The 26,658-nt window shown below is 42.3% G+C and overlaps 2 protein-coding genes across 2 annotated transcripts; one reads left to right on the top strand and one right to left on the bottom strand.

The window, feature by feature from the left end:
• Window positions 1-1,045: 1,045 nt before the first annotated feature.
• Window positions 1,046-3,900, bottom strand: zbedx (zinc finger BED-type containing X). The gene is made up of 2 exons (XM_086289072.1): window positions 3,470-3,900; window positions 1,046-3,162 (listed from the first exon to the last, which is right to left on the bottom strand). The coding sequence occupies exons 1-2, from the start codon at window positions 3,659-3,661 to the stop codon at window positions 1,450-1,452; spliced, it is 1,905 nt and encodes a 634-aa protein (XP_086145198.1). The 5' UTR covers window positions 3,662-3,900; the 3' UTR covers window positions 1,046-1,449.
• Window positions 3,901-7,347: 3,447 nt separating this feature from the next.
• LOC147332483 (voltage-dependent calcium channel gamma-4 subunit-like) lies at window positions 7,348-25,451 on the top strand. Its single transcript, XM_086289071.1, has 4 exons — window positions 7,348-7,919; window positions 19,522-19,605; window positions 20,494-20,634; window positions 22,580-25,451. The coding sequence occupies exons 1-4, from the start codon at window positions 7,697-7,699 to the stop codon at window positions 23,104-23,106; spliced, it is 975 nt and encodes a 324-aa protein (XP_086145197.1). The 5' UTR covers window positions 7,348-7,696; the 3' UTR covers window positions 23,107-25,451.
• The last annotated feature ends 1,207 nt before the right edge of the window (window positions 25,452-26,658 follow it).

The following is a 26,658-nucleotide window of genomic DNA, read 5'->3' as shown; positions in this document are numbered from 1 at the left end:
CTAGCATGTCATTCATCAAGCTTATTCAGATGTTTATCATATCCAGTCAAACAGAGGTGCACTGAACCAAAAGGGTGGAAAAAAACACACACAAGAACTCACTTCTTTGCTACAGGAATAGATTCACACCTACTACCAATTTAAAGTCAGCAACTAACCTAAAATGCATGTGTCTGGACTGCATTTTAGGGCCCCTAAACCCTGTATTGATCAGTGCATATTTTGCGTCATCCAACCACATATTAACGATACAGAAGCTGTGATTGAGCCTTTAGTACATTTACACGCTCTTCCTGGGTTCTCTACAGGTACTCCCAGCTTCCTCCTACAGTCCATAAACAAAGACCCCTGAACTCAGTGCAACTCCAGATACTTCTGTTTCATTTTACTTTGCAGCAGCAAAGAATTGTTGCTTTACTCTTTAATCTACACTCCTCCAGCTTCTTTCTCTGCAATCAGTTGTGTAAGCTGTTTTTTCTCCCTATCAGAAGCTGCACTATGGAACAGAATCCCAATTCAGAAGAGAAATAGGTTTTCAGTTTTCAAGTCCGTTTAATCCTCTGTGACTGCTGTAGGCAAACTCACGGAAAATCACTCAGAGAATATATTTAGGAATAATATATCGAAGGGAAAGCAAATCCCAAGGTTTTTCAGGCTCTCTGCGGGCTGGTTTTTGCATTTTCAAAAATGTCAGGTCTTCGACAGCTCGGGTCCAGACAGAGCCTGTGTTTGCATTCTCTGACAGCCTCCTGTTGGTCTCCAGGCAGCTGTCTGACAAGACGAAAGCTCTTAGCTGACATCCGGGCACATGGCAAAGAATACACTGGGGAAATGTGCACCACTGCTTTGCATCTTCCTCGCACACAAACACACCCGGACGCATTTGAAAGTGCAATGAGTGTTTGCCGAACGCGTTTGGTGCTGCATGTAAATAAGGCAGCTGATGTCATTCTGTAACTAATCTAATTACTTGTGCCTTGCAATTGGTTTTTATGAGAGGGGGGGGGGGAAAAAAGGCGAGACACAAACAAACAAAAGGAGAGGGGGGGGGGTCTCTTCTTGTCGCTTTATATATGATATAAAATACAGACAGGAGATGCATTCTTACTGAACAGCTGTAGAAAAAAAACTGAAACTGAAAGACAAAAATCACTTCAGTTTAACCCCGTGGCTACATCAAATCACAACAACAGCACAGATAAAGATGCTTTTTGTCAGTCCGAGTGTCAGTGTCTATGATTGTCAATCAGATGTTTTATTAAGCCATTCTGGAGTGGGAGACATATGCTTTGCCAACCAAAACAGGCAGGGGGGATAAATATTAGAAAGAACATTTGGGCTAAAGTGCCTGAAATGAGATATTGTTCAGTGTTCTCCTGTGATGACTTCAAAACAATATGGTTTGATTTTGTGTCGGTTAAAAGTCTGAGACAGCCATCGGTAACCCCTTCACTCGCTGACCAGAGAGCACAGGTTGCTGTTGTATCTCAAAAGCTGAATGCGCTCGAAATAGTCGTCAGTCAGAAAGTTTCTCTGTGACGTCACCAGGTTGCCCTTCTGGCTGAAGAGACGCTGGACGGGGGCCGTGGACGGCAGGGTGGTGTTGTATTTTAGGAAGAGCTGCTTCACTCTTGGGAAGTCCTGCAGGCACTCGAGGCTCTTCCCCGTTCCTTCTACATACTTGCGAATCTCCTCCAACACCCCCCGCTGCTGGATCTGGACGGCCGGTTTCACTGAGCCGTAGCTAAAGAAGTCATCCTCAGATTCAATGGTGGACAGGTTGCGGCTGGTGTTCGCCTCGGTTACGGTGCAGGGATCCATCTGGGACGCCTCCGAGGCCAGCAGGGCGCACATCTCCTCCCTCTCGGAGGCCGCCATCCACCACAAGCGAAACTGAGGAGTGGTCGCGGTCGCAATCTTCGCTTCGGTGCTGCCAAACAGCTCCTGGAACCGCACGTCGATAGCCATTACAATGGCGTTGATGGCATCGCCGAAGTATTTTGCGGCATCCTTCTGCTCATTTAGCTTGTTCTTCAGACTGAGTACGGTTGGGATGACCAGGCCCAGGTAGCATTTCTGCTCCGCCTGGAAAAGTTCGAGTGCAAATGCGAGCGGGTGAAACACAGTCACATATTCCTTCAAGAAGGCCATCTCCTCCGGCTGAAAGCGTGGGACCTCGAGGCGAGCGCAGAGCTCCGTCAGCTCCCGCTCGCTGAGAGAGACAATCTTCTGCACGGCACAGTACTCTACGTTCCAGCGTATAACGGTGGGGACGACGAGTGCCATCTTCCCTATCTCCTCTGCCGCGTCCATCCCGACCTGGAGATGGTGGCATTTGCTCCATATGGCAAACACTTTAGCCATGGCACTGTAATGTAGCTGGCACATGGGCCCCTGTGACACAGCCTGCCAGAAGTCATCAGTGACGATCTGCTCCAGGGTGTGTGACGCGCAGCGCTGCACGGTGGGCAGAAACAGCAGCATGTCCTGCTCCGGCTCACCCTCGAGCACGGTGCTCACGTTCTCGTAGAAACCGATGTCGTCGTCACTTTCTTGGCTGTCCAGCGCAAACTCCCTGAAGACACTGATGAAGGGGCTGCCGTTATCTGTGACTGTTGTCTGAACTTTACTCTCAATATTGTAGGCCACGTGGACGTCGTGTATGCGGCCGGCGATGGTGTCATACGTGATCCTGCCCTGCAGCCGTGCAAAAGCCAGGGCGGCGGATTTCCTCTCCAAAGAATCCATATCGATCCAGTGACAGGTCATCCCAAAGAAGCTCCTGTTGTGGGCTGTCCAGATGTCCGCTGTGGTGCACACATACTGGACGCTGCTGAGCTTAGACATCAACTCTTCCCGCATCTTGGAGAATCCATGGTCCACCTTAGTAAACAGGGTCACCCTGTCCATGGATTTGAGCCCTTCAGTTAAACCGGCAATCAGCTTCCTGAAGCCAGGCTGCTCCAGCACATAAAATGACTGGCAGTCCTCCACAATGAAGTTGAAGATCAGATCATCGATCTTTGCCTGGGTCAGGCATTTGGAGATGATTTCCGCTTTGAGCTTTTTGAGCTGGCAGTGTCTGCTTTCCTCACCGTTGTATTCCTCTTTTTTCCGTCCTCTCTTGGCATCAGGCCTGGCTTCACAGCCTAAATGTGTTCTCTAGAAAACAAAGAAAGATTTCATGGCAGTTGTTTTTTTTTTTCTTTAAACAGACTTTCCCAACATTTTATAAACTTTAATTGCACTGAAAAACACTCCTAAGAACACTTCTGCAGAGTAAAGCGACTGTTTGTGTTTTTTTTCTTTCCAGAGAAGTTGAGCACTACGAGCCTCCAGCGCCTGTAGCATGCAGCTGCAATGTAACGTTATTAATCACGAGGGTGGCTATTCATTCATTGAGTCTTTTAAACATTAACAAACACTGGAACGGGAAGTTGTACCGGGGCTGTTAGGCTGACTGACTTACGTCTAAATGTTTCTTTAGATTTGAAGTGGAGGTTTTTGACGTGGACAGCAGATTAACCCTCGGCAAGCACAGATTACACTGGACGATGATATTTTTCCCTTGATCTGCCTTGTACGTGAAATGGTGTCGATAACGCCAAGTATTAATGGCCGATTTGGTCTCGCCGCTGGTTTCTTGGTGATCCGCATCCATTTCGAATTCTGTCTCTGTTGTTACTGGTACCTTGAAATATAATAAAAGTATCGTAATCCGATTTAGTAATCGTGATTACACGTAAAGTAACGATGGCGGTAGAGCAATCCTCATGAAAAAGGGGCAGGCCTTTGTTCAGATGCTTCCCAGAAAACGAAGAAGGAGACGACAACACCGTCAGCTAGCTTCCCCACATGCGCTCTGAGAGCAGCAACGGCAAAGAATGGGAACACTGGCGGAAGTACGCATGCGCCATACCCAAACGAGTCCCACCAGAGTGTCGTCACTGTCCGCTCCTTGTACGTTTGATTGCGTTGACTGTGGCGCGTTTTCACCAGCAGTTCCTTTTCCCCTCTGTGTTTCTGCGAGTTGGCGCCACCACCAGGCAGCAGACGTAAGAAACGACAAACGACGCAATCAATGGAGACATTGTTTCAAAGACCGAATATATTAAATGAGCAAGCAGTTACAGAAAATAACCATGCGAAGAAAATTAATGGGGGAAAAAGAGAAGCTTAGAACAGTTTCCTTTTACAGCCTATCACAAGTTTCACACAGGGGATCTGAAAGGCTAAAACGACAGTAACACAAGCACAACTGTTGGATTGTTTTAGTCTGGACAGCCTTTAAAGTTGTTCAGATTCAGCGGACAGACAGATGTTCGTGCATCATTTAACGCAAAGGTATGAAGTGGTATTGAGCCCGCTTTGTTCTGACTTTTAACTGAGTCCCATTCGTTTCCACACCGCACTTTCAGTTTTTAGGTGCATATTTCTAAACAGCGGTCAGTTTTTCTTTTCTGTTTTTTTTTATTTGTACATTTTTGTTGTACAGGTTTATACTTTAGTGTCATTCTCTTTCTATTGTATTAGTGTTTTTATCATATTCCTTCAGCAGCTGGAAAGGTGGCCGTCCTCCCTGAGCTTGGTCCTGCTCGAGGTTTCTTCCTGTTAAAAAAAACTCTTGCCAAGAAGGGTTGCACGATTCTTGGGGGGGTGGGGGGCTCTAATACCGCGGGGTCTTACCTAATAGTATAAACCACATTCAGGGGACTATTGTTAATTGACTCTATATAAATGAACTTGAATTGTTAGCTTTACAGTTGGCTGTGGTGTGCAGCTATGTAATGTTAATGTAATATAAAATCTTTAATCCCTGAGAGAACATAGAAAAAATGTATTAAATTTACTGAGAAGCAGGAAACATTACATTTTAAATTAAGGAATGCATTATCGGGTACACACCGGCTCACTCCTTGGCGGCCGCTTGTCGGGGCCTGGGGCCTGGGGCTCGCTCGGGCCCCTTTGGAGGTGGGGTGCCCCCGGCCTCTCGGCCTAGGGCTCGGTCACTCAGGCGCAGCTGGGGGCCGGCGGAGCTCACGGGCGCGTCACTGCAACCCCCCCTGGCTTCTGCTCCGCGGCTGCTGAGTGAGCCCTCATCTGGGACTCTCCTCAGCTCTTACTGGAACAGTGGCGCGGCTGCCCCCTCTGTTGGTCTTCCATGGTCTCTTGTGTTCTGGGGGCCTCTGGATGTCTGGAGTTTTGATCTCCTCCATACCCGCTTCACACCCTGGAGGACGGGGCTGTGGCCCCCCCACACTCCCTAGCAGATCATTACATGGAGAAACCTTTGGAATGCAAGCATGCTGATCCACACAGGTATGCACACATGGGTATTCACAGACGCGGACTAAAGCTTTCTTGGCTGCTGCCTCAAAGCACACTGTGCGCTGTCTATCTTGCGTGCTGCACAATATCGTTTATTACTTAGTAAATACTGATATCTATGACTAGCTAGTTTATTGTGATGGTGCTTTGTTCTCTCTATTATTATGTTGCTCTTTGTTGTTTGCTGTCTCCTCTGTTTGTTTGTTTGTTTGTTTGTTTTTTCTCCATACAGGTGACCCAGGAGGTTTTTTTTTTTTTTTTTTTTTTTTTTTTTTTTTTTTTTTTTTTGTCTCTCTTCCCCCCCCTTCTCACCGTCTCTTCTCCCCTTGGGTTTTCTTTCTTTCTCTCCCCCTCTCTCTCTCATTCATTCCCCCTGTCCTATTTATTAAAAAAAAAAAAAAAAAAAAAAAAAAAAATGACAAAGGATGAACTGAAGCTCTGCCATCACGTAATGTCGCATACTGCTGTTTCTGATGTCATTGAAAAAAAAAAAAAAAAAAAAAAAAAAAAAAATTAAGGAATGCATCAACTTTCTTTCTGTGTTTTAACGAGGTTATGGAGCACTTTCTTTTCTTTTCTTTTCTTTTCTTTTTTTAAAACATTTGTTGGCATTTTATTTATTTATTTATTTTTAAATTTCTAATTTAAATTTATTTATTTTTTCACAAATCATGGTCACAATACATAATGAAAACGTTGCCATTATACAAAAAGAGAGAGAGAGAGAGAGAAATTGAGCACTTTCGTGACATAATAAAATAAAACAACTCATGACACAAATAAATACTCTTCATTTGCTTTATAATACACACTGCTGGCACACATGGAAATTATATACAACCTGGCCAAACAATCAGACAATATGCTGTTTGTTACGGCTCTCTTTACTGGCGTTTCTGTTATTCTTTCGTTTATCTGAGCATAACAACACAAACTCCTCTCTGTATAATGCAGCGCAGTCCATTGTCGCCATAAGTCTTTTGAAATGACCACAGAGTTTATTCAGTGCTTTTCCCAAGTTGATTTCATTCATTCATTAAGCAGCATATGGGAACGTAAAGACACACTTGTACCGAGTTTGTGTAATATGGAGAATAAACTATTCTGAACACAATTGTTCATTAAAACAAATGTGAGCGCTTGCCTTACCTGCCTTGATTTCAGCACCATCAAGAGTTGTTTCATTCATTCATTCATTCATTCATTCATTCATTCCCATAAGCCCTATGCATCTTGCCAGTTCAAGCCATCCAAGCAGCATGCTCCTAAAATGTTTTCCTGCTGATATAAAAAATCTTCCATCTGGAGATGCATTGAGCATGTCTTTCATTCGGTGTTGACTCTGTGGGCTCAGTGGCTTTTTGGGGGCAAGTCCAATTAACCAATTTGTCAGGTGCATGATCAAAGTCAGAAGCAGCGGAGGGAAAGGTTTATTTAAGGAGGTGTCATAGATTTGGTCAGTCAATACGTACTTTCTTTTCAGTTCCAGCTTCCTGCTTTCCTGTGACCGTCTTGGGAAAATCCGATATGACTCCGTGTGATTTAGAATGCTGTGTGCGCACACGCCAAGCATCTAATTGCTTTTTTAATGGTCTGCTCTGCGGGGAATTGGTTGTTTGGCAGTTGCGCACCACAGAGAAGGACCATTGTGTCAAAGCCTGTCATTATTTCTTTCCCACAGGCTCGCGCATCCACCCTTCCCCTATGACAGCTGACTCTGAGTTTGGTTTGGTAATGTTCATAGATTTTTGAAATCAGAGGAGAGTGTCCAAGTGTCGCAAACAAGGTGCAGATTGTTTAAAAAAAAAGAAATATGTCAAATCAATTTGTTTCATGCGAAAGTGTTCCAATTTTGAGATAGATTTAAATGTCACACAATTTCTCCCTTTACTTATTCAAATGCACATCTCCTCCATTGGTTAGATTTGATGAGGGTGTGGTCTCACTTAAGAGCAGTTGACATAGCCCTCACTGGCAATGGGCTTTAACAAGGATGCGGTCTGTGTAGGAACAGAGAAAAAGTGTTCCGAGGGGGAAAAAAACAAGAATCAGAAGGTTTGAAATGTTTTGAGTTGGTGCGATGTGCTCTCCGGAGCGCTTCCGATCAGCGTGGGGCATAAGGAGTGAGCAGAACCGGTGTTCTCTTCTGTTCACAGCAGCAACCAGTAGATTCTGAGCATCAGGTGAAAATTTCATATAGTAGCTGTAGCCTGCTTCTTCTTCTTTTACCCCGGGCTTCTATACACTCCACTTTAACCACAGGGCAGATGGGACGCAGAAAAACAACTATGACCAAAGAATCCGCGCCCTGACGCGCTCCGGTGCGTGCATGCTGGACCGGTGAGTGTGTGGACTAGTATGAAGCGCCATGGCTTGGTGTGACCGCGGGGTTCAAACGCTGTTGGCCACTGTGGGGGCTTTCGCTGCCTTTAGCCTGATGACCATCGCCATCGGCACGGACTACTGGCTCTATTCTCGGGCATACATCTGCAACGGCACTAATGCCACCACAGACGAGACACAACCACAACCCAAAAGTAAGAAGGGCGATCTCACCCACTCTGGGCTGTGGAGAATCTGCTGTATCGAGGGTAAGCTCTGCTCACTTTGTGGATTTAACTGTGCTCATGTTTGAGAAAAACACGCCGGGTTTCTAGTGAAATGTTGTTAAAAATATAGCACATTTTATTCTCCTAGAAACTATTTTTTGGGTTGTTTTTTTTTCGTATGAACCTTTTGCTTCCCAGTGTGTACAATCAGTCTCAGTCTGAGCGCACAAAGGACGCCTTCCCTTTACGCATGCCAAGTGTCTCTTTCTGGAGATGGGCACGCAATGAGAAAGAGATCACACACGCGGAACAACTTTCAGGTGATAAAGAATGAGACAGAAAAAACAAATATGCACACATTTACAGATTTGAGGGGCATAAAAACGGGAAAGAAACCGGCGTTGCCCCGCTGTACACGCTCTTCTCGAGCTGTCTGCCAACTGTTACATCTCATTGTTCAAGCGCAGGCCCACACAGTCAACTCGGCTGAATAGTCTGCAAACGAATATGATGCCAAGACGGCGCGTCTGAGCCCATTCACTTTTAAGCTGGCAGGAAATGTGCGCGCTATCAGTCTACTTTCATTCATGTCTTCATTGTATCCGTTGCTGTTGCTTGGCAACATCCCTGAAATTGCTATGGAAACATGCCCGGTGATTTAAAAATAGATGACTCTGAGTTCACGTCATGTCCGAGCAAAAAAAGAAAAAAAAACTTATTTGTTGTTATAGAGCATCAGGTAAACAATATGTTTTTCACAAGCTCAACCTTCCCGAATGTGTTTTGAGGGGTTTCTTTTTTTTTCTCCTCCCCTGCTCCCCCTTTTTCTGATTACATGTTCGATAAGGAGGTGCGCTGGCAGTGACGTCTTATTTCGGAGGCAGACAGGCACTCATTCATTGACCAATCTTCCTTCCGACCACCTCTTGACTTCTTGCCTCAGAGAGTGGCTTCAACTGATCGATTTGCTTATGGCACAGACGTCTGTTATGACGCAGTGATTGATAGAAGACAGTTTGAAGCAAAACGAGCAGAAAAATAAATAAAACACAGAAGAATAAATGACAAAGGGGGCTACACCTGATCTTAGCGTTCCCCCACCTTCCGAATCCCACTTTAACAACTGTTTATATATATTGGATTTCATTCTATATAGAAGTACAGGATACATCTCCTGGTGTATGTTTTTCTTTTCTTGACTTTTTTTTTTGAGGACACTTGTATCAGAAAAAAAGAAAACACAGTTCTGTATACAATGCCTGTGCAGCCTATGTAAAATCAGCTGGTGTCAGAATCAGTGCTTTTCCATTTCTGCAGTTCTGTTGATTATGAGCCTGTTTTGAATCACATTTCCTGGAGCTAATGTCATCAGAGGCCACATATCGGGAAGGATTGAGCTGTCGTCATTGATTTGACTGTTCTGGGCTCACGCTGTGGGTGAAGGTGGACGGCTCGGAGAGGAGAACATCCTCGTTTGTTACGAGTAGATAGTTTCACTTCTGTGCTTCTGCCTAAAACTATAAGCTGGAGGCTCTGTTGTCATGGAGACTCATAAGTGTAGAGGAGAACACAAGCGAGGAAGTCCCCCCCCACCACCACCACCACCACCACTTCTACCACCTTCACCATTACTCCAACCACAAATGTACACACACCCCTCTGGCCATAAAGACAAACAGACTGGGTTATTGACGGGGACGCCTCTGTGTGTATCACAGCTTCTGGAGAAAACATCATCACATTTTGCTGAACAGATTACAGCAACAGCATGTCTTTCTCTCAGTCACATCAAATCTCTGGAACACAGCAGCTGTTAAGCCCCATTTTTTTCCTTCCCAGAATCCAGTGATGAATGTGTTTAACATTTCTGGACACTCTTCTTTCTTTTCTTTTCTTTTTTTTTACCTCCTCTCTCTCTGTCTCAGCAGGCCTGAATGACAATTAAGGAGTAGGCAGGAATATATAAAATGAGTCTACTTTATCGGAAGGTCATTATTTCCCTCCTCTGTGGAGTCTTTTGCATTTCACAGCTGCTGTTTTGACTTCTTTTCCCCTTTAATGTTTGTTTTCCCACATGAATATTGTAAGGCCACGGAGTGCACCTCATTTGCAACAGAATCGGCAAGCATCAGAGACTATTGCTTGTGACTCTAGTAAATACAACCAGCTTTTTAAAACGAGAAATAACCTAATGAACAATCCAATTACCAGGTACATATTTGCAGTAAACGTCCCAGCTGGTGGCGGATTGGTGTGAGTCGGGAGGCAGCTGTTTTTCTTGAGGGTCAGTGGGAGCGCTAGTTTAGGTTGTGTGGGGGTCACTTTGCTATTCTTGCCATTTTCTAAGAGTCTGTAATTAAAATGTAACAACTGAGAAGTCGTGAAGGGGCACTAATTAGCCAGCAGGGCCCAACTTCTAACACCAGTCATGCCATGCTCTGTTCCTCAGGTTGATGCGATGTTTTCCTCTGTTTTATAGGTTTAAGTCCTCAGTTCTCCTCATTCTGTTCTGTGTTATTGCACTTAGCTCTTTGTTACTTCGATAGTTTCCACAGATCCACGGTTTATGTCACTGTGAAGGTTCTCAGTTATCCAGGTCATTGTAGTCAAAGGAGCTTGCAAAGCAACTAAAGAAGTCCAGACGTTTTTCTTTGCAAGCTCCTTTGACCACGGTTTATGTCATTGGGACCAAGAAAAATCTTTGCCATCAGCCTGTGAAATGTGAATATTTGCTTGTTCATCAGTTTAAAAAAGCAGTTTTTTGACTTTAGAAAATTACTGACAGATACCTTTTCTAAACTTACTTCTGTTATTGAAGATAGTTAGCATCAGATCCACTGATAATGAAATGAATTGTAGTTTTATGGAATAGTGCGCCTTTGCTCATCTCATATTTAGGGTCTAGGGGCTGGTGTCTTCTAGATGAAGCTCATAAAGTGGTGATTTTGAAACCTCTGCAAAAACAGCTGATGAAAAACAGTTGATGATTAATCTAAGTTGATCTCTTCAAACCTTTAAATCCCACACCCTCGTCTTTGTGCTGTACACAACCGCCACTGCAAATTAGCGGACTTAAAAAAATGTTTTGGTGCTTTTTAGCCTTTGTTGCGATAGGAACTTAAATAAAAGACAGGAAAGGTGCAAGAAAGAGCAGGGCAAAAATGATCTCAGGGCAGATTTGAACCCAGGCCTCTAGAGCTACAGTACCATCACCTGTTTCCAAGACTGGAGAGGATTGTCAGAAGTGTCATTTTTCTGTGTTGGCAATCACATGTGGGATGGCAATTTATGTTTGGCCCACATCTGCAGTTCTCTTATGCTTCTCTCACAGCTTGTGTTGACTGACAGTGCTGACTCAGGATGAGTCACAGCCACAGGTCTCCATTATATGGGCCGGATGTCAGGTGGGCATCTGGCCCACAAAACAGTTTCTGTAACCCAAGGAAGGCCATCCTCAAAACTGAGTGTCCAAAGTAGCCCAGATTAAGCCAGAAAAGTGTCTGCACCTTTTCCTCCTGCCTGTGTACTAACCCGAGACTGTATGCACGGTGTGCCTTTGCGTTTAGTCTGCACATTTTGTTTCTGTAGCACATTTAAAATCCAAGCGTTTTACAATAAAAACAAAAGAGCTTCTAAAACTCGTCTACTCCTCTACTTACATCCACATCATTCATGTAACATAACACAACAATAAAGCCTTCAGGTTTCTGAAGGCTTTTCAAAGAAAGGCATATCTTTAGCTTAGATTCAAAGACAGTTACATGTTTATCTGATGTCAAGTTTTATTTTGCTGTTTTTACTGCCTGCACGTTTTTCCAGTGTTTTTAATCATCTGTGTTAAGCACACTAAGTTTACTTATAATAAAAAATTGGTATAAATAAAATTTGCATTGGAATTTCCACTTCAGAGGCAATCGGAGCAGCAAAGACCCTCTTGAAACAATGGCAGGATGGTCAGGAGTGATTGGGAAGCAGACCTTAATGATCTTGAAGGAGTGTGTGGACCCAGTCTAACTACCACATATACAGGTGCAAGATTGTTTAAGGCTTTTAATAAAAACAGTGATGCTTTTTGTTGGACTCTGTTCCTGTGACATTTTGGAATAATTGTTAATGTGCAAGAGATGATTGACCAACTACAGCATACAGTGCTTGGCAGCAGTCCAATCTAGATGTAACAAAAGAAGCAATTTTAACCTTGTAATTCTTGAAAAGGATGAAGAGGTGTTTTTTAACTCCTTCTGACAAGATCTAGATTTACTGTTGTGGTCAAACACCTAAAAAACCTTAAAATATAGATGACAAAACTTACTGGCTTACCCTTGTGCAAAGATTTATCCTGTGGTTTGGGATTACACTGGCTCTGCAAGTGATGGAACATATCATGTTGCTGACATAATCAGTCTCATAAAGTGGCGTCTTTCTGTCATTTGCACAGGGCTCTTTAAGTTATTGCTCCTCACAGCCTTATTCACACACACAGTACCAACAGCACCTCTAATGAGTGAAGCCACATCACACAATGTATCTGTGCATACACATTAGTAAACTTTGATAAATTGATCAGACACTTATTAAAATGTAGCTCATAAACTATGACTCTGTGTGAGTCACCTGCCTGAAGTTACAGCCACAATGTTATTTGCTTTCAGATCCTGATCAAGTCTATCTCTGGGGATAATTTATCATAAGTGATTAATGAAGTAACCACTGCTGTGCTCCAAGCGTAAAAGCCAGCAACTCTCTCATTTTGGTGAGCAAATGGGTTGTGGTGCTGTCGCTGTGCTGCAGGTAGAGTCAGCAGTGAGTTACTCTGTTTCTTAACAGTCAGTCTGCAACAAAGTAAAGACTTTGTAACATCAAATCTTCGGTGTATATAGATGTAAAACTGTAGAGGGAAAATTCAACATTCATGAAAAGCGTTTGGTCATTTTGGAGAAACCAGTGTGTCCCCGCAGCAAGGAAAGGCACATGTTTTTCACCTATGTGATGTTTATATACTGAAGCTGCTGCTGTAATATAGTTGTTTTTTTTAAGAGTGGGTTGTTTGTCACCTGAAAGGTAATGAAAGGAAAAGATTTCGATCTGAATCGCAAACCAGATACACGCCATGGTAATGATTCAGTTTAACTCAGTTCAATTCAATTCTATTTATATAGTGACAATTTACAACAAGGTGCTTTAACCACAAGTAAGCCAGCAGTCTGAGAGCAGATTGTCAAGATTTATAAATGGCTAGACGTGTTTACTTGGTTTAGGAGAACAGGTGGCTAAGAGAGGCTCCTTAGGTGGGCTGGTTTCTGAGAGAGGTGTGGGCTGAATGGTGAAGAATGGGCAAGCAGGTGGGTCGTGGGGAGGTATTGGGATCCACAGGCAGCTCTTGCGCTCCAGCAAATTCATCACCGTAGTGGATGGAACGATCAGGCAGAGAAGCATTGCTGCACACGGTCCTTAAGACAATTAAGACAATCCAGATGATGACAGTGAGTTGAAGGTGTGCAACAGCCGGCCAGGAAGAGCCAAGAAAAGCCAAGAACAAAATTAAAATGCGCCAGGCCTGCCCTGAAGCCTAAGACAAAGTGCTATATTGGAGTGATATTGTACTATAAGGTCTTTCAGACAAGCCGGGACCTGAATATTCAAGACCAACACTTCAAGATTCTAAAGGGATCCAATGAACAGAAGCCAATATGTCTCTGGTTCTAGTCCATGTAATGATATTATACAGACAAGCAACAGTGGAAAGTAACAGAATTCATTTGGAAAAATATCAACCGTATGACATAAAATTCCAAAAGAGCACCTGTGCAGATATGTTAAAGCTTTCTCATTTGAATCCACACTCTTAATGATGCACGTTGTCGTTGTTTTCAAGCACCATGTTGAGAATCCATTATACATGTACATTTTTAAATGAGTGGCAGAGCATAACAGGCTTCACAGCAGACTACGTGATAGATCACAGTTTTCTTCCAACAACTTGGAACCCAAGCGGAGCTGTGTTTGAAGAAATTGCAGCCTGGTGACAATTTAATTAACCAACTGTCAGTCATATCAACACTGAATCACTGATGTCTTCGCCAAATTGCTTTTCTCTCATCCTCACTTGGACTGAAAAGAAAGGAGGGGTTTGTTTTATTACACAGAGCTTTTTTCTTCTTTTTCTTTTTCTTTTTCACCCCTGTCCTGCCATCCCCAGCTCGCAGCGCAATAATCGTACGCGGAATCAGTGCGAGTCGTTTGTGGTATCGTCGCTTACAGTGTTTTGTCTGTAACGGCTTCATAAAATGGATTCATCCCTCCTTTTTCTGTAAAGCTCAGAGCGCTCTCCCTCATCAGCTGCTCTCCGTCGCAGAGCTGAAAGAAGTAAGGACAATAAAGCAGAACAGGTTGCTGCTGAGCCCGTTTGTTGTAAAGAGTGTAAGGTGCATCGCTTAGAGGAGGCTACGCAGCTCCAGTGAAATGCAGCATTGATGTCCCTTTTGATTGGTTCACACATCAATCTATCCAGAGCCAGCCAGGTGTGAAAACGAGGAAGTGAGGGAACGTGTCGCATGAAGCTTACTGCCATCACCTGCAGTTCTCCTGCAGACACCGGGGTGAGCGAGCAGTGACTTGATGAGACAACGTTATTTGGTGTATTCCACCGAGGCCGCCCTGTCATTTGCTATAGGCTGAGCTGCTCTAATTCAAAACAACGACAACGTGCATCATGCTGTTGCCAGTGGCACCACAGCTGTGGCAGCTGCTTCCAATGAATGTGTGTAAGTGTGTATGAACACGTGTTTTTGTTTTGTTTTTTTGTTGTTTTTTGTATAGGCACGTGCCCATTTGTGTTCACAGCCATGCCCGCTTAAGCACTGACAGATCTTTGAAGGGGGAAGTCTCTTATTTAACGGGTATCATGATATAATGAAAATGTCAAATGCATCCTCTGAGATTGTTTATGTAAATGAGCTTATTAAAAACTTACAGGGGTTGCCATGGAGAAGAGGGAAACGGGATGCTCAGCATGGGGTTTCACAACTCGAATAAGGCCCTGGGAACCCATCATTTCCCCACTAATATGTTGACTGTGTAGGAATAATTCCCAGTTTGTTTCGACCCAGTCATACTGGAAGCATCAACCTAATAAGCACGTTTTTTTTTTAGTTTGTTTTTTTTGTTTTTTAATCACCAGCACTCCTGCAGCTGATCTCAGATCTCTGCCCTTAAACGCTCTCTCCCCGTTCTAATTTCTTTCTCCTTTTTAAGGTTGGTTCCTATCTTTACGCCATCCTCATCGTTCCTCTGCTCGCCTTTGTTGTTTCATTTCCTTGTACCTTCTTCCATTGTTTAATCTCCACTTCACCCCTCCTCCTCCCACCTGCTCAGTATTCAGACTTTATTTCATTTCATGAAGGGTCCATCTCACAGCCTGCACACACACACACACACACACACACACACACACACACACACACACACACACACACACACACTAAACCCTGATATTGTGTTGATAACTGTCACTCATAAATCATTAACCTTGAGGCATCCACTTATAAAAAGATTTCCAATCAGTACCAACATTGTCCTCTATCTCTTCCAATCTACATATCTCTCTCTCTCTCTCTTTCTCACTCTCTCTCCAACACACACACACACACACACACACACTTGTTTTGGTATCTTAATGAGGACATCTAATTGACATGATGCTTTCCCTAGGCACTAACCCTAACCATCAAAAATAAATGCCTGATCCTTACCCTCAAACTAAACCTAACCATAACCTTATTGTAACAATGACACTAAAAACACATTTTGAGCTTCAAAAATGCCTTCAAACTCGTGTTGATGGGCATTTTGTCCCCAAGTGACTGTTGGTCCCCACGAATATAGCAGCTCGCCAATTTTCTGTCCTCACAAAGATGTCTAAACATCTAAACGCACACACACACAGAGGAAAACAGAGGCGTCACACTGGCTGAGTAGCTGAGACTGGACTGGCTATTAGTAACATTTTAGGTTCACAGTGAAAGGTTTGTTTTTGCAAGCAGCGTATAAAAAGTGTAAAATCACTTGGATGCAGAAGCAGAAAAAGACACAGCCAATCATGCAAACAGAAATGCGCGTGTAAAATCTGCAACAAGCCTTGCCGCTCCAGCACGATCCGGTATTTACACAGCAATTAACAGCACAGCTCAGGTGCCTGTTTTTTTGCTGTTTAACCACATGAGCCAGATGTGTGTGCGTGTGTTTCTTTTTTTCACAAGGCACAAAGTCTCACGTTGCTGCTTAAAATAGTCCAAAACCCTTTTTTTCCCATCAGTGACTATACACAGAAACTTGTGCTCCATTTCCACAGACTGATTTGACACTAATTAATTTGATGTCCCTTATAAAGCAGCAGACCTAGTTAATGGAAGGGAGCGTGCCCTTAAAAGCTGAGCGACAGAGAAAGGTGGTTCGGTGGCTCACCCTCAGGCACCTGGGAAATGGAGTTGACAGGTCTCTGTCTGTGTGCTGTTAATGGGAAGGTTGGTGTTCATGCAGCGGGTCAGGCCCCATCTCTTTTGTCTGTTAGACCGGGCGGAGATGAAGGGGGAATATATTTTCGACATGGGTAGAAGTCTTTATGCTTACAGAGGCAGGCAAAGCTTAACTGAGCCTCAGCTAATGAACCATTCACAGACCCCTTTTTCCCTAAACACCAATTGTCCAATGATGGTGAGGCAACTAGCAAAGCTATGTCAGGCTTTCATCGTCCTCACAAGCCAAAGTAGGGGGCAGGTCCTTCAATATGAGAGATAAATGACTTTAATAAGTTTAAAGAGCCTCTTTAGCCTCTAAAAGCACAAACCCAAAAGAGAAAGGAAAATATTTAATGATGTCCTCATGTGTTAGAACATAGGTTTAATAGAGTATGAGGACTATTAGCATATTATTAACAAAACACAATACTTTAACATGAGTCACATAGACAATAAGAGGTGTCCGATTTTTACATTTTCCCTATCGTTTAGCAACATGCTACGTGGCAGGGATTATGGCCAATACCTCTGCACACAACCTCAAACAAGCACACATGAACATGCAACACATAGGCCGTAGATATGTTTATGTAAATATATGCAAATTAGAGCCCAGTGCAGCCCATCTCTAATACTTTAGATGTTCCTCCTAGAATAAGTGTGTTCATATGGTTAATGAATAGTCAAAGAGCTCACTGCATTACCACTACTGCACAGAGCACATCTATTAACCCCACCCCTAACCCCTTTTCCTCTTCACAAGGTGTTGTTTATACTCGCGCTCAATTACAGCTCAGGGCCTCTCTGAGCTTTAACCTCTCCCTCCCTCTTTCCTCTTTCTTTCATTCGCTCACCTTGGTGTTAAAAGCTTCCCGCACAGTCTATTGTTGTGTTGTTTAAATAGACTTCTTGTTCTGGCATTCAACCATTCACCTGGATTTGGACACGCACCACAAGCCATCAAATCCCTACGGGCATTGCAATCTTAATCACACAGCTATATAGTCCTGCCGCTTTTTCTTCTTCAAATGCGTGTGCACTGAACTGTGATTTCAACTTTGCAGAATTCACGGTCTACTCAGCGAGCTCTTAACAATAGTTTTGGTCAAAGGTCAAAGTCTTAACAATGGAATCTGGGAAAACGTGTAGCCTTTGCATGCTGCATGTACAGATTCAAGTAAATGTTTCCAGCCTAACGCTGAAAGACGAGAAAAGGTAAAGGAAAAAAGAGCTTATTATGAAAGAGGGGAAGGCTTTTTAACATCATGAACACACAAACATTTGCCTGATAGTTGACCAAATGAATCCCAGTGGAAGCCATGCTGTGTTTCACTTTTACCTTGAAGAAGAAGCACTATTAAACATGAAAAATAGTCTGAGGTCATCTGAGAAGTGTCTTCTCACTCCATCTTCTTTTATCTAGATCCACTAAAGCATCTTATCTCTGCAGACTTAGCAAAGACACTCTGTATTTATATATCAGATGAAGATTTTTAATAAGCTAGGGAGATACAAATTAATTTTATTCAGTTCATTTCACTTTTATTTATATTGCACCAAATCACAACAACAGTAGCCTCAAGGCTTTTTATATCTTAATGGCCCCACAATAATACAGGCTCATGGAGGGTCAGCTATCTGCTGTGACCTACTGGGGGTAGAGTAGGGAAAGAGGACAAAGGACACACTGTGGTAGAGAGTCAGAAGTTAATAATAACTAAGTAATTGCAAAGGGGAATATAAACCCATAAAGAGTAGAAAAGAGGTGAGTAAAGAAGTCCACCAGTCCTAACTACAAACTTTATCAGAAAAGAAAGTTTTAAGCCTAATCTTAAAAGTAGAGAGGGTCTGCCTCCCAAATCCAAACTGGTAGCTGGCTATACCAGAGAGATGCCTGAAAGCTGAAGGCACCTTTGGAACCACGAGTAAACCAGCAGTCTGAGAGCAACATGCTCTATCGGGGTAATACTAAATCATGAGGTCTTCACGATAACCTGGGGTGTGATTATTTAAGACCGTGTGTGAGAAAAAAGATTTTAAATTCTATTATTGAATTCAAAGGAGCCAATAAAGAGAAGACCCCAAAATTTAAAAAGAATGTGCTAAGAAGCTTCAACTGGGAGTGAGCTAAGTGGGCAGATTTTAGTCAGTGATGTCCATCTTTTCATTGACAACATCCGTCTATGGATATCCAGACAGCTGAACACAAATAACCATAAACATATTCATCAAAGGGTCAGGCAGTGAGAGAGTGTGTGGGATAGATCAAGTGCTGCAGGTAATGTGCGAATGTCATTTGTAGTGTAAAAACTTTGAGTTGTCAGTAAGACTAGAAGCATTTTTACCAGTGTTTCCAGGACCACATTTTGCATAAGCAGCACACACACACTAACACACAGCTCACAGACCCACAACAAGGTCAAACCACACTGACCTGTGTCTATGCCACAGTGACAAAGACACATTGCCACTGCTGGTGGAAAAAAAAAAGTTGCCCACAGGGAGGAAGCATCAGCCGCTATCACGCAACGATTCCACCCACGAAATGATTATATAGGTTGTTTGTTCTTTCTGTCTGAAATGACTCACATAAACACTACTGATCTGGCATATATAGCAACAAAAATCTGCATTAAGTGGCAGGGGAAGTGGTGGTGGAATAAACACGCCTAACTTCCCACTGGGGAAGCTCGACTCTTGTCCAGGACCATCTTTAAGTTTCGCTTTCTGTCAAAATGTCTTCCTTAGGGTTGCGAGTAGATTATCGCCCGTTCTTCAACACACTGTTTTCCCAGCAACCATTTTGGCATGAAGTACTAGGTAAACACAGGTGTTACTAATTACATTAATGTCGTTTGATCCTGTCCTTAATTAATGTGAACAGCAGCACCTGTGTTTGTAGATTTTAATTGGAAAGGGATGCTTTGAAAAAGGTCACTGTTTAAACATGTTAGGCAGCACCATGCTCCTATGAGTTGTACGTTGTTACGGGGGGAAGGTGGAGGGGATTAACTTTGGGATATCTTTCCAAGAATAGGAAAGAAATCACCCTAAATGTTTAAATCAAATGCAGCCTTGATGTGTACAGCGGGCTAGTGAGGCTCATTCTTGTGCTTTTCGCCCTGCAGGCATTAATCAAGGCAGCTGTTACAGAATCAACCATTTCCCTGATGACAACGACTATGACACAGACAGTTCGGAGTATCTGCTACGTAAGTGTTCCCGACTTGTACATTTCGTCTGGTACCGGTAAAACTGTGTTACTCCTAAAAGAAAAAACAGGAAGTCCTCTGACATTCAGCATCTTGTCATTTGATTGTGAAAGCAGACAGATAACTCACTTATCTATGTAGAGTCAGAAAGATATACGAGACAGTGAGGTTTCACACATTTCAAAGCTTAAAGTCATTAAAGCATTATTAAACACTATTATATGTTTACAAGCAATTTTTTGGCTGTATCTATTGGATAGCCTTCATCTTTATTCTACTCATTAACTGATGTCTTAGATTTTACATTTCAGTTGCAAAATCACTGTTACAATGAGTCTAAACCAGAGTTTTCCTTGTTTTTCTTTGAAAAACTGGCTTAAACATGACTTGTGATTAGTCTGATACACAATGAATATTCTGTCACTGGAGACCCATCACTTAAAGCTGATTCAGAATCTGCCTAATATGCAAGAACAAAGGAGACTTGTCAAGTCCAAACTCAGTCCATTAGCCAGTCTAAATAAAAGGAGGGCTTAATAAAGGACTTTACAGTTGAATAAGCTCATTCATCTTTGGAAACCTGTAAAATGGCACAGTGATTCATTTTAGGGTTGGTGATAGTCAGCGAGAGTGCGTGTTGCAACCCATAGCTGATTAGCAAAGCTTTGTCACAACAAAGCCCCAAAGCATGACTAATAATGGAGCTTAAAAAACAGATCAAAGAAGAGGTTGAAAACAAGTGGTACTGGACTCGAAAGGTTAATAAAAAATATATATTTTATAATATATTTGATAATTTATGAAACTTGGTTGTTACATTAATTCATACAGTCTTGAAATAAACTGCATTTTTAAAGCCGTTTACAGTGACTACTCCATCCACTGCAGGTGTAGTTCGCGCCTCCAGTGTGTTCCCCATCCTCAGTACCATCCTGTTGATGCTCGGCGGGCTGTGTGTTGGGGTGGGCCGAGTCTACAACAAGACAAACAATGTGCTCCTAAGCGCTGGCATTCTCTTCGTAGCTGCAGGTGAGCTGGAGGAAACATGCACTGTCATCCATGTTTACAGTCAAGTCCAGTCTTGCATGCTGGTTTTACAAATGGAGGGAAGTAACTTGTACTTTGTCAGAGGTGCAATCATGATGATGAGCTTTATTTGCCACTAAAAAAAAGGCACCATATCCATTCTTCACATATCGTACAATACCAAGCAAAAGTCTTGCGCAGCCCCTGGTTTATTTATATTAGAAAAATGGGAACCAGGTTCAGAGAATTAGTGAGGCATATGTAGACATAGATGGAAATACTGCAAATAAGGCAAAAATAGGGTTTGTACAATTAAAATGAACTTGAAAGTCAATATTTGGTATGACCACCTTCATTTTTAACACAGCCTGAGCCACAGCAGTCTCTTAGGAAAGCTTACTTGGCATTTCTTTAAGTAGTCTTCAGGAATAGTTCTCCAGGCGTCTTGAAGGACATTCAAAGCTCTTCTTTGGATGTTGACTGCTTTTTGTTCTGATCTCCTTCAACATGATCCAACACTGCTTCAATAATGTTGTGCTCCAGGCTCTGGGAAGGCCAATCCATCACTGATAGATTTCCAGGGATCAATGTCATGCTGAAAAATGAAGAGGTTGCCAACGTTTTCCATATGTTATTATTATATGTTGGATCAAAATCAAAAAAAGGGAACAAATCTACCTAAGGGTATCAATACAGGAACTTGAACATGAATCTGAGGCAGTTTTCTATTTTCCAAATTCCATAAATTACCCAAAATACCCTGACAGAGTGGGTTTTTTTTTAAATATCTGTAGGCACTTGATATTGGATCTCTCTCCTGACCTCCTCCGCACATATTGATGAGGATTTGAACTAAAAATTTCAAATTTATCACTCAATAAGACCTCCAGTTCTTGTGTAATTTGGCATACCTCAGCCTTTGCAGGCCTGTTTCCCCAGCCATCCTTCCACTGAGACCATTTCTGAGATGGATCAACTGAAGAGTCAAATCCATCTCTCAGGTCCTGTGTCAAGTCTTAGCTGGATTTTTTCCCCCCCATTACTTAAGGACATGACTTTCAGATACTGTTTATCTGCACTGTAAAAAAAAAAAAAAAAGTAATATAAAAGTATTTTACTGTGTATTTTACAGTTTTGTACTGTTTTTCTAGAATATCATTAAATTTACATAAATAGACTGTGATTTTACATTTCAAATGTAAATTAAATGTAAATTAACGTAAAATCAGTGTAAATGTAATAAAACATAATTTTCTTGTTTTTTAAATGTATTTGTCTGTACATATGCAAATTTAGATAGCTTCTTAGGACTTCCACTTCTTCTTTGGTCCTCTGCTTGTGCAGTTGCCCTTTCAAGGACACACTGTGCACTTATCTAGGAATAATCTAGTTGGTACAATACTACGATTTACTTTTGTTGAACTCTGCTATTTTTGTAGATTCTGCTAAAGAGGGAAGTAATTATAGGTTTTGTTTGTGACAGTAACAAAGAGGCTAATGATTCAATTCAAAATTGTTTCTTTGCTGTTGCCTGTTATGTGTAGATACAATAATTGTTAATCCCCTGAGCTAGGTGCCTTTTTTATGCTTCAGTGAGTCATAGGTTAGTGTTAAGTGGCTTAACAAAGAAAAGTAATCCAGTGAAAATAGTCAGATACAAAGACTGGACTGAAAAAACAGCAAACGCTCCCATACAAAAAAAAACAAAAAAAAATTTAAAGACCTTCAGAAAGCCTGGAGAACTGTTGTTAAAGACCACTTTAAGATATTACAAGCAAGTTTGGAAGCAACATATAAATAAATAAGGTGGTGGCTCAAGATTCTCTGTACTGTAAGAATCAGAGTGTACACATTTAGAACCTCTGTTGTGACGAGAGCCTGTAAACGCTGGTTGTTGAAGTTTCTCGTGTTACTGAGCCTCACCTTTCATCTGTTTCTTGTTTATCAGGTCTGAGCAACATCATTGGCATCATCGTCTACATCTCAAGCAATGCAGGAGATCCCAGTGACAAACGTGATGATGACAAGAAGTACACTTACTCCTACGGCTGGTCCTTCTACTTTGGCGCCCTCTCCTTCATTGTAGCCGAAACTGTGGCCGTCCTCGCCATCAACATCTACATCGAGAAAAACAAGGAAGTTCGCTGGAAGGCGCGGCGTGAGTTTATCCGTTCACTCTCCTCCTCTTCTCCATACTCAAGGATTCCGAGCTTTCGCTACCGCCGGAGGACGTCGCACGCCAGCTCTCATTCTACGGAGGCTTCCCGGGAGAACTCGCCCATTGTTGGTCTGAAGGGGGCGGCATCTTCCAGTGGGGCCCTGGATGAGTTGTCCATGTACGCCCTGGCAAGAGACAGCGTGACAGAGAACACGTACAGCCCTGAACATGAGGCTGCTGCTGAGTTCCTCCAGGTCCATAACTGTTTCCCCAATGATATAAAGGATGGGGTGAATCGCAGGACCACACCAGTGTGAGCAGTATTTTGTGTAGCTCAAAGTTTACCAGATGAAGGACAGAAAAAGAAATGAATGAATGACAAAGCGTTGGGCTAACCTGCAAGAGACTGAGCACTTGTGACAACCTGGCATTTCACAGAGAGAGTGTCCACTTTGAAAAGGACCCAAGAAAGACTGGAGGATGCTTTATCATCTGCTTTTAGAGAATATTAAAGCAGAATACAGTTAATATTGTATGTGCTGTAGCCAGTCCAACATTAGCATTATCTTTCAACTGTGCCAAAATTCTTATATGAGCAGTGTGTCAATCGCAAATGATATTTGAGTAATGGTGATTGTGCTTCGTGGGTAAACCTGAGAGGGAAGAGATGTGCCATTCAGCAGTATTCTGCCCACAAATTAAATACCAAGGTGCTAACTGATATGTGCTCTTCACCATAAAGGTGTTCCCTTTGTGTGTGCGCGTGGGTGAAGTTTCTCTTCATTGCTTTCTGACAGGCAGGATCTGTGAGCCATGGTTAACATTTTGGAAACAAAGATCTTTTCTTTTATGTCTGATCCTGTAGTTTTGTTGCATAAACCTAATCAAACAATGAGTGAAAACTGAAAAAAGGTATAAGTAAAAAGAGTTCTTTCCCTAAAGATTTCTGCCACTGCATATAAGCGTGGCTCTTTTTCAAACTTTGCATTGTGCCCTCATACTTAGTTCTGCTCTATACTTTAATTGTGGGTTTGAATGAGAAAGTTTATGTACTGTGTCTTTATGAAACAGCTCAGTTGTAATGTATACAGTGTTTAATATTTGAGTAGTAGATTGTGCAAGTTAGAAAGGTAGCAAGGGTTTTGCCTCCCTTGCCGTCTCCTCCTTTTTTCTTTCCTTATTCTTCTCTGACATTTGTCTGTGGAGCAAAATGTCCTTTTCTTTGTCACTGGAGCACCTCTTTTCAATGGTCCTTTTTTTTTTGCCTACTTCCATATCTGCCTGCGATCCTTCCATCACACCCCCTGATGGAGGCTACATTGTGTATGTGCCTGTCACAAAAGAAGAGAAGCTGACAAAAAAGGGCTGCCCAGAACTGTGAAAACAGCACAGGTCAGGACTTCCTTTAGCTCTGAATGGAGTCTCGACATCCAGGAGGATCGGAGCCAGGCGGCAAATGTGTGTCTGTCTGTCTGTCACAAAGCCTGGCAGTCCATCTGCTAGCCCCCCACCTACCCACCCAGCCCGGCTTCTATGTCAAACAGAGGCCCCAGACAGAAGCAGAGGGAGCTGAGTGGGTCCCTGGAAGATTTGGCTATAATAACAAGATATGTGTGTTTCATCTTGCAAGTCCTTCACTGCTCTTTCTTTTAGTTTCTCAGGAAATACAGTGCAGTGTTGGCAGGTTGAACGCTTTTGAGGTCCTTGAAGAAATGGACTGTTGATAAAGATAAACCTGATTTAAAAAAAAAGACAAAATGCTGTTACGGCATTAATTTAAAGCTGTGAGCGTTTGCTTGAACTTGATCTCAGAGCCAGGTTTCTTTGGGAGTCGGCTCACTCAACCACAGAATAGTATTTGATTGTATTTAGTGCGCCTGATATTCCTTTAGAGATATCACTTCACATATCCAGCTGAGCACATGTTATATGAAGCCATCAGTATGATTTGTTCTGAGTGTAAATCTTTCACTTTTATATTACAGTGTGGGGAAAAATATGTTTGTAATGTAAAGCTGCAAAGTTGTGTATATATAAGCACAGAGAAAAAAAGCTGAATGTGCAGAGACATGAACAGAGATTCAAAGCATTATTTTACAGAACAACAATAATGCCTTGATAAATCTGGCAGTGGTTATGTGTTTCAATTGACCTTTTTATATTCAGATAAACACACGCTGTTTTTGCTGTGAATCTATTACGTATTCTGTTTTGTACGGTGAAGTGCAGTAAGTCTGTTTAGGAAGAGAAACTATATTTTCTATTCCATGTGTATGAAGCAGCTGTACCTTACTGTATGTGCTTATGTTGATTTATGGCTTACTATGGATATAAGCACATTCTTTTTCTTCATCAAGAAAATTAACTGTAAACATTTGAGGATGGATTTTCTGGAGGGAAGAGAGTCGGATGAGCTGTTTTGTTTAAATAGGCAGAGAAGAAAAAGTACATTTCCATGTTAAAACAACCAAACCGGCCACAATATCATCACTATTGTAAGGATATTTTCAGTGCCTTTGTTCGACGTATAATCTATTGTAAAACCTGCTTTTAATGTTCCAATCAAAAAGCATTTTTATTTAATCTGAATTTACACTGTTTTTGTCTCTGCCACTTTTTAGGTACTACCCCAAACATCACGTGTACAGATAAATAAACAAAATCAGGGTTAAACTGTGTGTTCAGCTGTGATTTTTAAGTGCACACTATCGTGTTCATAGTGGCATTACTAACATGCTAGTGGTACTGTTGGTATCATATCATCTTTAACAGGTTGGCGGCGAAGTTAAAAAAAAAAGTTTACAGGTCTTTATGTAGTCCCATGAAAAATTAAGCACATCCAATGAGTTTATAGCTTGTAGAAGCTATAACTGGTTACACTTTATAATAACTACACACTATTAATCATTAGTAAAGTATTAGTTTATACTTTAAAATAATGAATTAAGTATTAAGTAATGCTTAACCATTCCTCAACAGTGTGTTATTATTATGAACTGCTGCCTAGTAACCTGGCATAATCATGATTTTTATCAGCCCCTCACATCACTGTGGAGGAGTTTTGACCCACTTATCTTGTGTTGCATCAGTTCATTGAGGTTTGGGGCATTTGCATATGCACAGCTCTCTCTGTCCCGCCATCATTTCACTCAAGTTGAGGTCCTGACTTTGACTGGGCCTTGCGATTTTTTTTCCTTTTCTGCGGTGCTTGTCGTCATTGTCCTGTTACCTGGCCAAGTTTCAGCCAAGATTTAGCTGTTGGACAGCTGTCCTCACAGCTGACTCTAGCATAGTTTGGTATACAGAGGAGATCATAGTCAACTCAAGGTGCCCCGGTCCTGTGGCTGTAAAACAAGCCCAAATCATCATCCCTCCACCAGCGTGCCTGACAGTTATGATGTGTTTGTGCTGATATGCTGTGTTTGATTTTCACGAAACATAGCACTGTGCTTCTCCACTTTTGGCCTCATGGTTTTGTGGTTTGCAAAGTTAAAGAAGAAGAGGCATTCTCCTGCAACCCTCCCAAACTGACTTTTTTTACTGACTTGATTGTCATGAACTTTAACATTCAAGGTGTTAACACCGGCCTGAAGAGTCTGAGATAAAGCTCTTGGGTTTGTTGCAGTTTCTCTGAACATTGCATGGTCTGACCTTGGGGCAAATTTGCTGAGACATCCACTCCTGGGAAGATTGTAGCATTGTGTTAATGCACACCTGAATGCTTCAGAGCAGCAAACTGTCAAAACTTCAGCTTTTATAGTGGTTCTCACTATAAAAGCTGAGGATCAGTTAATCAAGTGCATTTTAGGTACTATAGTTCAGGAGGTAGAGTTGGTCATCTACTATTTGCAAGTTAATTTCATACCTTT

This window comes from Aulonocara sp. 'chitande type north' Nkhata Bay, linkage group LG4, assembly GCF_057382095.1.
Source record: "Aulonocara sp. 'chitande type north' Nkhata Bay isolate Kocher_YH1m ecotype deep benthic linkage group LG4, A_spYH_male_GT1.1, whole genome shotgun sequence".
Classification (NCBI taxonomy): Eukaryota; Metazoa; Chordata; class Actinopteri; order Cichliformes; family Cichlidae; genus Aulonocara; species Aulonocara sp. 'chitande type north' Nkhata Bay.
Note: the sequence above shows the minus strand (reverse complement) of the source record. Positions and strands in the feature narration are given on the sequence as shown.